The sequence below is a fragment of the Hippopotamus amphibius genome, chromosome 11 (assembly GCF_030028045.1).
Source record: "Hippopotamus amphibius kiboko isolate mHipAmp2 chromosome 11, mHipAmp2.hap2, whole genome shotgun sequence".
NCBI lineage: Eukaryota > Metazoa > Chordata > Mammalia > Artiodactyla > Hippopotamidae > Hippopotamus > Hippopotamus amphibius.
Window position 1 is genome coordinate 67,703,988 of NC_080196.1, and position 13,562 is coordinate 67,717,549.

General features: G+C 36.4%; 1 protein-coding gene across 3 annotated transcripts in view; it reads left to right on the forward strand.

Moving 5' to 3' along the window:
* Window positions 1–13,562, forward strand: part of DSC2 (desmocollin 2) — a 36,672-nt gene that overhangs the window by 1,871 nt on the left and 21,239 nt on the right. For 2 of the 3 annotated variants that reach the window (XM_057699251.1, XM_057699254.1), the window contains exons 2-7: window positions 6,070–6,154; window positions 7,084–7,283; window positions 8,374–8,493; window positions 9,757–9,912; window positions 11,204–11,348; window positions 12,320–12,486. In XM_057699251.1, coding sequence (XP_057555234.1) covers window positions 6,070–6,154; window positions 7,084–7,283; window positions 8,374–8,493; window positions 9,757–9,912; window positions 11,204–11,348; window positions 12,320–12,486 — 873 coding nt within the window. The remainder of the gene's footprint in view (window positions 1–6,069; window positions 6,155–7,083; window positions 7,284–8,373; window positions 8,494–9,756; window positions 9,913–11,203; window positions 11,349–12,319; window positions 12,487–13,562) is intronic. The other variant, XM_057699252.1, reaches the window with a different exon arrangement.

The following is a 13,562-nucleotide window of genomic DNA, read 5'->3' on the forward strand; positions in this document are numbered from 1 at the left end:
TTCTTAATAAAGTTGACACTTTTTTTTTTGACACTTCTTTTTAAACCGTTGCCCCTGAAGGAAAAGGCATGATTTGGCACGGGTATTAAAAGGCACAGGCCATAAATAGCATTGCTCTGATATACTTACACACAGAACTTTCTGTGTGTCTTCTCAGATCCTTTTTAGAAGAAAGCAGATATAAGGCAATAAACTAAAGCTGAATAATCTTCATTCCTTGGCCTTCCTTAGTTTCAAAGCTGGATAGGCCAGAAGTGGGGTGACTTAGGCTGCACCGCTCATCCTGCTGCATTCTGGATGGAAGGCTTGGTGTGAGTGTCTTGAGCTGTTCTGATGCTCATGTGTATGTCTGTGCAAAGTCTTGCCAGCCTCAGATGGTTGCTGTGGTTGTGAGCCTCGTGTGTGATAGACATGTAAAGAAGGATAGAAACATGACCAAATAAAAATGACTTGGGGGACATACATTTCCTCCTGGCCATGCACCCAAGTAATCCTTAAGCATTCCATGAGTCAGCTTCTCCCAACTTCCTCATGTTGCCTCACTTCACAAGTTTGGTAAGCACTTGAACCCGGCCTCTGCCTAGACACCTGGTGAAGCTTCTCTCTAAGGTCATCAGGGGTCTCTACTGCTAAATCCAAGTCATTCCTTACACAATTCCATCTTGTGGTTGGAGACTTTATTAAAAAGCTAATCTAATGATACATGAAGAGCTCTTTTAAATCAAGACGTCCAGCATGAACATAGACATGAAAAACCATAAAGTAATAAAAATGTCCCATAAAGTATTTCAGTCTCACTCATAATAAGGAAAGATGAGTTTAAAACTACACTGAGGGGCTTCCTAGGTGGCACAGTGGTTGAGAATCTGCCTGCCAATGCAGGGGACATGGGTTCGATCCCTGCTCCAGGAAGATCCCACATGCCACGGAGCAACTAAGCCTGTGCACAGCTACTGAGCCTGTGCTTTAGAGCCTGTGAGCCACAACTATTGAGCCCATGTGCTGCAACTACTGAAGCCCATGTGCCTAGAGCCCATGCTCTGCAACAAGAGAAGCCACCGCAATGAGGAGCCCATGCACCAACGAAGAGTAGCCGCCACTCACCGCAACTAAAAAGAAAGCCCGTGCACAGCAAAAAAAAAAACCCAATACAGCCAATAAAAAGAAAGCCTGCTCACAGCAAAAAAAAGAGACCCAATACAGCCAATAAAATAAATAAATATTTATTAAAAAAAAAAAAAGAACTACACTGAAATGGCATTTCTTGTCTGGCAAACATCCAAAAGTTTGACACCTGGCTCTGTAGGCAAGAATGTGGAGAAATAGAAACTCATAGCTGGTTGGTGAGTGTAACAAAAAGTTACAACCTTATGGTCTATATACAGTTGTATCCAATGCAAATAGAAACTGCTTTACTTCTTCCTTTCCAATTTATATGCATCTGCTCCCCTACCATCTATTCATATACCAAATTATGCATTGTTTTAATTATTGAGACTTCATAAGACCTTTCAGTATCTGCTAAAGTTAATATCCCTTCATTGCTTTGCTGTTTCATAATTTTACTATTTTTAATTGTTTATTTTTCCTTATGACTTTTTTTATTAATTTATTTATTTTTGGCTGCGTTGGGTCTTCTTTGCTGCGCGCTGGCTTTCTCTAGTTGCAGTGAGCGGGGGCTACTCTTTGTCGTGGTGCGCAGGCTTCTTATTGCGGTGGCTACTTGTTGTGGAGCATGGGCTCTAGGCATATAGGCTTCAGTAGTTGCAGCATGTGGGCTCAGTAGTTGTGGCTCGAGGGCTCCAGAGCACAGGCTCACTAGTTGTGGCACTTGGGCTTAGTTGCTCTGTGGCATGTGAGATCTTCCCAGACCAGGGCTTGAACCCGTGTCTCCTGAATTGGCAGGCGGATTCTCAACCACGGGGCCACCAGGGAAGTCCTTCCTTATGATCTTGTAAATCAGCTTGTCTAGTTCCCCCAAAAAATACTGTTGGGATTTTTATTGGGATCATAAACTTTATAATTTAACTTAGTATAAATTGATATATTTATGTTGATTTTTTTCTGCCCAGAATAATGATTTTGTTTTCTTTATGTGCAAGTCTGCTTTTGTGTCTTTCAGAAAAATTTTCAGATTTTTCTCAAATAAATTTTACGTTTCTTGTTTTGTGTTTTCTTAAATTCATTTATTTATTAATTTATTTATTTTGGGCTGTGTTGGGTCTTCCTTGCTGCCTGCAGCCTTTCTCTAGCTGTGGTGAGCAAGGGCTACTCTTCTTGCGGTGCTCTGGCTTCTCACTGCAGTGGCTTCTCTTGTTGCAGAGCAAGGGCTCTAGGCATGTGGGCTTCAGTAGTTGTGGCTTGTGGGCTCTAGAGCACGGGCTCAGTAGTTGTGGTGCCTGGGCTTAGTTGCTCTGTAGCATGTGGGATCTTCCTGGGGCAGGGCTCGAACCCATTGGCAGGCGGATTCTTAACCACAGCCTCACCGGGGAAGTCCCAACGTATTTCTTAAGTTTACCTTTTGGTATTCTAGCTTTTTATCAGTTTTGAAAATGATTTCTTCTTCTCCATTATATTGTGTAACTGGTTTTATTTATGTGTATGAAGACTAATGATTTCTGTATTTTAATAGTTGTTTCTGCTACCTTATGAAATTCTCTTATTTTCTGGTTAATTTCCTTGGGTTTTCCAGATATATAGTCATCAAATGCAAATAGAGTTTTGTTTTGTTTTGTTTTTAAATCTCTTTCTTTTCAATTTATATGCCATCTAGTATCATCCTTTTGCGTAATATACTTTAATGTAATGTTAACTGTAGATGATGACCCTTGGGAAGTCTAGAGTTTAGTGAGGCTACTGCTAGTGCTTTTTATAATGATCATGTCATTATCATTTAAAACGAAAATTGTATTGAATTAGCACTTATCAATTCCTATTGGGGACGCTTTTTTAAAAAATTTAAGGATGGTTATTGAATTTGGTCAAATGGTTTTCAGCACCAATGGTGCTGATCACATGCCAGGGCTTCTGTAAACTAATTAGTGGCTTGAGTTTCCTAGAACAAACGAGTGACATGAATGTGGATCGCAAATCCGTGCGAGGGCTGGTTGACTTCTAGCTCACTCCTACAGTGAAGGTTTTGCATTTGGGAATCCAGATTAATGTGGGAGGCTCTTCTCTTAGATCTTAGGCAGGTCTGTGCTTTGATTTCACTCCCCTCTATTGAGGCCAAAAAACTAGAATCTAATCTTTTCAGATTAGAAATTGTTTCTGGTCACTACTGTGTTCCAGCTTTGTCCTCAATTTTTGCCTAGCAACTCCTTGCTAGATGTTTTAGGATGGTTTAAAAACATGTATCCATCATTTTTAGTTTTGGCCTGGGGGTTTGACTGAATGCCCTAGGTCCCATTATTGGAAATGAAAATTGTTTCCCTAATTCATTCACTGGTCAGAGTTATTTTATTCAAATAGAAAGCTGCTTATGTAATTTAGCTGCTTGAAACAAATCTTTGGTGTGTTATTATCTTTAGGAAAAAAGATCTGTGTGTGTACTTTGTTAAGGCTGTTAGGAATCGTGGTACACATGCTTCTCTGAATCCGTTTGAAGCTCCTGTCCCTTTTGTGCTGTATATGTATCAGCCATCGCAAATTGCATTTTCAGGTCTGTGTCATCTCTGGGCCTTTGCATATGCAGTTCCTGTATTTGGAACATACAAGCCCTTCCTCCCTTTGACAAGGCTAACTTGCCTCCCCTCTTCACCTGGCTCTTAGCGGAAGGCTGGTTCCCAGTGCTCTCTCAAAGCACCCTGTACTTCCCTGTCATAGCTTTTATCCTCCTTTGTTGAAATTACAAATACGTCTTACCCTTGAACTGAATGATTCATGAGAATCCTGTTTACTGCTCTGTGTCTGGTACCTATTAGAACATTCAGCAAGTATTGGTTAAATGCATGAATGAGTGGATCTCCAGGATCCTGTTATCTGAAATATTGTCTTAATTCGGCCATTTCTCACCTTTTCCATTGTTTTTAGCTTAGTCTAAGTCACCACCCCTCCTCTCAGATTCCTCCCAAGGGGTCTCCTTGCTTCTGCTCTGTCCCCCCAAGTCTGTTCCCACACAGCCACCAGAATGAGTCTGTAAATGCTCACCGCGATGCCACTCCCCAGCGTCTAAAGCTAGACGCTGCTTCTCTTTGCCTTCAGAATCAAATCTGCACTCCTTACTGTGGCCTTTTAGACCCTGCATGATACGACCATGATTGTCTCTTCTATATAATGTCGTATCACTCTTCCCTCACTGTGTTTTTACTGCTACAGCCTTCTTTTTGTTCCTTCAACACACCAGGTGAAGTCCCCTCTCAGGGCCTTTGGTCCGGCTTTTCACTCCACCTGGGAGACCCTTCCCCAGTTAATGAACTGGTTTGCTTCCTCTTTTCATTCAAGCTTCTGGTCTCTCCTTTATCACCCTCTTTCCCTGTTTTATTTTTCTCATAACACTTACTCTTGGCATGATGTGACCTTTGTGCACTTATGTGTTTACTTTTTGTCTCTTATTATAAAATAATCTTTATGAAGTCAAGGAGTTCTCTTTACTGTGATAGCCTTTGAACACTGCCTGGCACCTGGGCATCCACCAAGAAGTGGTGGTTGAATGAATCAGTGGGTGTGTGCTTTCTGTCACCTTGAGCTGGACTCTACATATCTGATGACAGTCCTGTTCTCTCTGGGCTGTGCAACCAGTGAAAATTCTTTTCATCTTTTTATTTCTAATTCAAGTACAGTCTCTTTGCTATGTCCGTCTCTGAGTTCCAAATGAAATGTAATCTCTGCCATGCTCGGTCGTTCATACATAATTTAAATTGGACAATTAAAGGGTCTTTAATGTGTTTTGGAAATAAAAATTTTCACCCAAATTTTGTTGATTTTAATTTATGTTTATAGACTTTTAAATAACAGTGTAGGGACCTCCCTGGGGATTCAGTGGTTAAGACTCTGCCCTTCTATTGCAGGGGGCACGAATTCAGTCCCTGGTCAGGGAACTAAGATCCTGCATGCCCCGTGTATGGCCAAAAAAACAGTTTAAATAACAGTGTAAATGCTGGTTAGCTGTTTTCCTTTTGGTCAAAAACCTTTGCAGAAATATAGGGAATAAAAAAAAAGACAAACCTGAATCTTTCAGAAGCATCCATTATAAGTTTCAGAGAGAACAAAATTTATTTTCAGTGTGCTCAAATACATATTTTCTTGGAATTGGTTCACCATAAATTACTAAATCATTTGAAAGTTTTAAGTGAAATATTTTTAACACTGACCTTAATTCTTCTTAATGAGAACTTCAAAATAAGTTCATATTTCAAAGTCGTGTACTTGTATGCGTGGAGTCATATGTAGTTTTTTTTTTTTTTAAGCTCTTTATTGGAATATAATTGCTTTACACTCTTGTACCAGCTTTTGAGGTACACCAAAGTGAATCAGCTGTATTTATACAAATATCTGCATATCCCCTCCCTCCCACGACTCCCTCCCACCCTTCCTGTTGTAAATAGTTTTTAAGTCAGTCCATGGCAGTGAGTCAGTGCTTCTCTTTAAAAGCCTTGAGCTTTTCTTTAGGATATTTTTGATTTGGTATCAAAACTCATAGGCAGTTGACAGTTAATTGAAACAATTTGCTGGCTCATTAAATCTGTTTTTGTTTCCCTTTTCTTTTACATACCTGTGCTGCCTCCCTGATAGTTTCCATTGCTTTCCCACAAAACGGTGTCATTGGTTTCTCAATATACCCACTAAGTTAGTGACGTTATTATTAACTCCATTTTACAGACTTGGAAACAAAGCCCAAGAGGTTAAGGAACTGTCTGAGTTTACATGCTTTGTGAGAGAGGGAGCCTCTTAGTCTGTTGGTTTTATTCTTCTCTTCTATGCAGTTTTTTATCTGAATTCTTAATGCAGTGCATGCTTTTTATTTTATTTTGCTAATTATACAAACAGATTTATAGTTATACAAATTTGTATAAACTATGTACACATGAAAAGGCTCTTTTTAATGCCTGATACCGATTTTTTTTTTAGATCTTAACATTTGCCTGTGATGCCTGCAAAACAGTGACACTACATGTTCCCTCCAAACTAGATGCTGAAAAATTTATTGGTAGAGGTAAGAAACTCCCAAAATATATAATAAATCCTAATTTGGGATGATCTTATAAAATTAGTGTAATCTTTAGAAGGATAACTCTATTGGAACTAATAGTTAAAACTAATATAGTACATTATAGTAAATTATTTTTTTAATACATATGGTGTTAATCCAATGAATGGAATATTGTACTTTATTGAAAAACATGGTTATATAAAGTAGTTAAAATTGTTTAGTTTGAGTAATGAAATAATTACTAATATTTACATTAGTTGAAGGTTATGGTATATGTTATAATACATACCTATGAAATTGAGAAATAGTATTGAAACTATTTCTTAAGTTTAGAGGTTGTTTTTGGATTTTCACCCTAAAATATTTTGGCATCTTACTGATATTTATTTCCATATATATTTTTTTATCGGTTACTTTTTTTCATGTAACTCAAATGTGTAACAAAAGATCAGACCAATGAAGATGCAGAATATGATGACTATTTAACAACAGATGCAAAGAATTCAGTAACAATTTAATTTTGTAACTGCTGGTTTTAATCTCTAGATTCTGTTTAACTTATTTTAAGTGTTCTCATGTATTGCTCTATGAGAGTTTCAGTTAATAGTTCAACTAATAGTTTCAGTTAATAAAGAAAAACTTTTCTGGTATGAGTTTAATATTCAAATTGTGGAGTTCATATGCCTTTGTTTCAGAACAAATGTCTCTTCCTTAAAAGAATGTGAAGTAGGTGTCAGAAGTGATGGATATGTTTAATTAAGTACAACTTAATTAACCATATAGTTTCATATGTCCTTTCAAAAATGCAAAATTTACAGGTGTCACTGTAATTAAAGGTTTTGACTGTCCCACCTCAAATGCATAGCTTACTATTAAAACTATATATTGCTTTGTTTTACCTTACAAATGATTACTCTGTATATTTTCTACAGTTAACCTGAAGGAGTGCTTTAAATCTGCAAATCTAATTCATTCAAGTGATCCTGATTTCCAGATTTTACAAGATGGTTCAGTCTATACAACAAATGCCATTCTTTTGTCCTCAGCGAAGAGATCTTTTACCATATTACTTTCTAACACAGAGAGCCAAGAAGAGAAGAAAATACTTGTCCTTTTAGAGCATCAAACAAAGGTAAGCCAAAGTATAAAAATGCAGTATGATGAACTGTTTTCTTCAGGTGTAACTAACATGACCAAGGAAGATGTGAATCAGAAAAGATATGAGTTAGTTTAGTTTGAAGAAGAAAGAAAACCATGACTCAGGTTAACAGTGTTGAAATGGAAAAGCATTGTTCAGTGCAGGTTATCGCAGGTTGTAATTCCTTTTTGTTTGGGACATAAAAGGAGAAACCGGGATATGGGACAACATGAGAACTTGAGATTAGACACAGAGAAGCATTTCTTGACCTTCACCGAGGAATAGGTTTCCCAAACAAGAAACATTATTGCTTAAGATAGTTGTGTATAACTTGGACTTTGTTGTTTTTAATTATTCAAGAACTCATATGGCATGTTGATGACTTAACGATGGTGTCCTGCTCTGGGCAGCGGTATAGGGTCATGACGTGGTTAATTACACTGAGATACATGAGGCCTCCAGCGATAGGTCTCGTGTACCTTAGCATGATTTTCAGTCTTAGAAAATGGAGGACTGTTTTAGGTTAAGGTTTGCACCTCACGCATGCTTATGACTTTGGGACACCCATGATCAAAATAACTTCTGTTCAGCCACTGGCCATTACTCATGACAGCTGTTTGAGAGTTGTCACTATGTTTCTCTCCTCCTTCTGACACAGATTTTCTGTTGGTACCCTGGCTCTTCCTAGTTGCTGGTGAGTGGAAGATGCTCGTGCTAAATTTAGAAGGGCACCTATCTTCTTACATTCTTTGCATCTCTCTCCTCCCATGTTTTTGCATGGCATTGTGGCAACAGTAATTTTTTTTTTTTCTTTTCAGTTTTGCTTCTAGGCTTCCAATTCCATCTCTCTCTCTTCCATGTTCCCACCAAGTTATTTTCTCAAGAAGATTGCTGTGATAACAGGGCAGGGATTTCTTCATTTTTTTTTAATAGTATTGACATTTCATTTGGTTTTCAAGCACTACCATGGACTTATACCTCCCCAGCTAATCCCATGAGTGAAGAAAGATGTATCAGAGTTTTAAAGTGTGAAAATACGTAGTCGTTGACTTTATTATTATTATTTTTTGTCTTCTAAATTGAGGTACTAAAGGAAAAGCATTCTCCAGAAAAAGTTCTAATACGTGCCAAGAGAAGATGGGCTCCTATTCCTTGTTCAGTGCCTGAGAATTCCTTGGGTCCTTTCCCACTTTTTCTTCAACAGGTACAATTTACTTTCCCTCCACTGTGAGAGTCTACGGTTTCCATCTTTTTAAAAAATTTGGACAATGCATATGCAGATATTTAAAAAATATTTGTGTATGAATATATGATGAATGAGTATGTCTGTTGTATGTTTAAATATATGGTGTAACTACATCTTTTTTTTACAGTTTTAGTCATGCAAAAGCCATTTATAAAACTGTAAAACCCATATAGCACTCTGAAACACATGCTTCCTTAATGAATTTCATATCATCAAGGGTATCTCAGAGCCTGGGCAGAATCTAGTGCATCTTCCATAATAAAGGATGAAATTGTAGATAGAAGGTGAAATGCCACGAAGGGGAAAGACACGTATGCCTTTCCATGGCGTCTTCCCAAGTCCACTTCTTAAATCACGCTGCATCCACATTTCCTCTCCCCTTTGTCACTTTTAGTGGAAACCCCAGCAGATCTTCCTGCTTTCCTCCACTATCAGTGGTCTCTGCCATTCAGTCTAGCTCTTAGGTTTCTTTTCCCCCAGTTCTTGAAATGGTGAGAGAGAATCCTCGTTTCTATCCCACCAACAAATTCACTGCAGCTGAGGGAAGAACATTTTAAAGTTGAGAAAGAAATCGTTAGAAAATAAGTGTTAGTCATCCTGATAGATAGTCAAGATCCTACTAAGAGGATGAAAACAATTTGGAAAAAATTTTCTTTTTGAATCAAATATCAAAGTAACACACTGGCCAGGATGTTACATCATTTCTGTTCTCACTCATTTTCGTCCCCCCATTCAGCCCCTTTAATAAAGAAGATGCTGAGAAATAACAAAAGCTAATTAAGGAAACCATTTTCAAATGTTTGCCCTGCAGACCATATGCTTGAAACCCAATGTCTCAAATACTATGTTATATGTAATAAAACTTCAGGTGTTAAAAAATTGACAAAAGAATAACTTTTCATGCTCAGAATACTTTGTTTTCTAAGACAGGAAAAGTCCAAAATGTTTAATCCGTGTAGGTACATGTAGCCTTTAATGTATTCCTTAGTTATTCTGGAAAACTAAGATGCTACTCCATTATTTTCCTCACGCCTTGCTCTTGAATTTTGCAATTATTAGTCTTCCTTATTTTAGTGCTTCTTTTTATTCATACATAATAACAAATTAAAGAGGGCAATTACTCATTGTATTAAATATGTCAGTGTGATTGCATAAGTGTATAGATGAAAGTTTTGCTGAAATACAAATTTGTCTTTTATGTATATAATGTCTACTTTCTAGATTCAATCTGATACAGCACAAAACTACACTATTTACTATTCCATAAGTGGGCCTGGAGTTGACAAAGAACCTCGAAATTTATTTTATGTAGAGAGAGATACTGGAAACCTGTTTTGTACTCGTCCTATAGATCGTGAAATATATGCATCTTTTGAGGTAAAGTCTAAAGTTTACATATTGTATTAGTAAAATTAAGCTTGGCTATTTTGTCTCTCTTCCTCAATTCATTCACTCTTCTCTGTTTTCTGAGTTTGTCATCCTTGCTCTGGGTATATCTGATAGTACAGACGTGACTGGAAGCAAAAAGAATTTTGTAGAATAAATAGCCTTCGATTCTATTAGATTGTCCTGGGAATTATAGTTTTACTATTTTTCTTTTCAAAAGAAAAAAGAGTAGTTATTTTGAAGAGTAGTTATTTATTTGGCAGAAAAGATCTGTGAACCTCTTTATGGTCCTGAGAATGATATCATAGGAGGTAAGTCAAGTTCAGAAGTTAAGACTCAGTACCTTTGCAATGAGAGAAAGTTAACTTGTGGTGAGCAAGTAAGGAGTGTGGACAGTGCTTAACTAGGATAACTAGGTCTTTCCATCATCTAGGCAACCTCCTGTGGTGGGATGAGCATTAATATGTAGGAATTTAACCTAATGTTGTGTTGATTTTCCAACAGGAGCTGGTCATTTTGCTTAACATAGTTTTAATTATTTTATATCTATTTTGGATGATTTAATTACTTAGTTTCAAAATTATTACAACATGACCTTCTAAGCACTTATGGTGGTCTGTTCTTTCTATGATAGTTATTATGAGAAAAATTGGAATTGAAATTCATATTATAAAATCAAAAGAATAAATTTCATGCTAGATGCAATTTATAGCCATTCATTTGGTCCATTTCTGACTCCTCCTTTTTAAATTAAAAAATTCTTATGAAGACAGTTATTTAAACACAACCATCAATGTACCTAAAATTCTAATTAGAAAATAAAATAATATCTCAGTTAACTGCACCTGGGGAATTTGGAAACCGAAGAATTCAAAGTTATAAAAGATCCAGAAAATTGTATTTAAAATTCACTTACCTGAAACTTTCAAAAAAAAGAAAATAGTTCTCAAGACTCTTGGGAAAATAATAATAAAAACCTTTACAGTCATGAACAACAGTGCAGCACTGGTGAGGAAACCAAGTTTTTCTATCAGATAAATTTTTATATATTATATATATATAAATTTATGCATATATTAGATAAATTTAAACATAAAATTCTATAGTGCACCGTGAAATTAACCATTTCTTATGGCATTAAAGTTATGTTCACATCCAAAAACAATAACCAGTGGTGAATCCCATACTGTGATGCTGAATAATCTCCAAATGAAAGCCAAAGTGAAAGCAAGTTTGAACCATATTTTCTTTTTTTTTTCTTTCAATTTTACTCTCTTCACAGTTAGTTGCCTTTGCAACAACTCCAGATGGATATACTCCAGAATACCCACTGACTCTATTAATCAGAATTGAGGATGAAAATGATAACTACCCAATTTTTACAGAAACCACTTACATGTTTAAAGTTTCTGAAAATTGCAGAGTTGGTGAGTACCTCTGTTGGCAATATATGGCAACTTAATGTTTTAATTCATTAGTTGAGTTTCACTCTAGCCACTGGGAGGGAGCACACCGTGCTGCCAAGGACAAGGGACTTGCCAGACAGGCAGCTATGGGTGGCATTTTACTCTACCTTTTGCTAGCTGTGTGCCATGACCCTGGGCACGTTTCCTAATCTTGACAAGCCTTGGTTTCCATCTGTAAAATGGGATATTAATATACAAGGTTGTTTTGAAGGTTATTTGAAGCACAATATACCTTGAATGACAAGCACAGTGCCTGAAAAATAGGAGTTACTCAATGTTATTTTGCCTTCCAGTGCGAGGTAAAATACATACTTTGTGAGACCATATTTTCTAAATATTCAAAGAATATTTTTAGAATATTCTTTTCTAAAAAGAATAAGTCTTTCAGCAATGGAAGTCTTAGCCTTGAAGAGACCTGCTGATGTTCTATAGTGATTAAATGACAGCATTGTGAGCATTATCATAAAGGTCATGGAGAATAACATATTTTCTCAATCTTTTGAAAGTGGACCATTTCAGCTAGGAGTCAGAATGCAGATTTTGAGTCTTCTTCTAGAAAGATCTAACTAAACCAAGCATTTTCAGAGCCAACTGACCCATGTGATCCATTTAAGTATAGGCTTACACATAGAAAAAGGTTAAAGAATAATTGGAATTCCTTAGTCTAGAAATACAAAGGCCACGGAGGGATATTATTAACATTTATAAATTTATACAATAAATACAGATATAGTCACCAAATTCCAAAACGTTGGAATGTTGGGATATTTAAAAGGAAGTGATGTTTTATATAGAAGTCTGAAAACGTATACAGGCTGTTACTGTTATTAATTACATGGTCCAAAACTTTTTTGTGGTAGATGGAGAGGAGTTAAACGGAAAGTTGAAACTGTAAAAGTTTTGGAAATTAAAGAGGATTTTTCTATATGTAGGTACGACTGTGGGACAGGTTTGTGCAACTGACAAAGATGAGCCTGACACACTGCACACGCGTCTCAGGTATTCTATCATCGAGCAGTTTCCAGCATCACCCATCCTCTTTTCCATGCATCCAACTACAGGCGTGATCACCACAACATCATCTCAGCTAGACAGAGAGGTAACATAAGTATTAACAAAACCTGATTATCACGTGGCTATTTAGCAGTACCTGGATATCTCTGTGCACCACCTGCAGATGCACTTTTGAAAAGCATATTGTGAATCTAATTCAACAAAAATTATTTTAAGTAGGTTGATGGAGGTCATTGACCTTGCAGTGCACTGATGTTGAACCACTAATTCATTCTCTCCTGAATTGTATATTTTATAAAATCAAAGTTTCTGATATAAACGTATTTATAGTTGTAAAAAACAAGCAATGTCATTTATGAAAAGTGAAGCTTTAGGAATTTGTGGAATTTTCTTATCTATAGATAACAATGCTTCTTTTTCTATCTGTGTCATCTCTTCCTCAACAATCTCATCTGCATTATTTTCCCTTACATAGATTAAATGAAAGTTTATCTCTCTCTGATCTCTAACATTTTCAGTTGACTGCTAGAAATTCTTATTTGAACGTTTCACAGGTTCCTATGATGCAGTACATCTAGAATTGAATTTTTCTTTCCTTCTAAACATGCTCTCCTTCCAGTGTTTTCTAGTTAAAATGATAGTAGTACGTTCGTTCCATTTAAAAAATTTTTCTTTTGTCACCTTGGATTCATGTTCTCGAAATTGTATTTGATGTCTCCTCTTGCAGATCAGATTACTTTCCAAAGCATGTTGATATTAACTCCAAAATGATCTTACATTAACATTCTGTCCATTTCTACTGCAACTATCCTAGTTTACTAATTTTTCATTTTGTTATTCACCTATTACCCCCTCCACTAAGCATTTATTCATCTGAATTCTTATAGTAGTTTATCTGGCCTACTTCCTACATTTATAATCCTTAATCTTAAAATATAATAATATGTGTTTGTCAGGTTTTTCTTTGATTCCTAAAACTCATATTAATTCATTTCTTCTTCTCCCATGGATTAGAGAAGCGGTCTGCAAATTTTCTGGTCTCAAGACCCCTTTATAGTCTTAAATATTACTGAAAATTCCAAAGATCTTTTGCTTATGTGGTTATATTTATCACTATTTAATCTGTTAGTGTTTAAAACTGATAAAAGTTTGAACTATGTA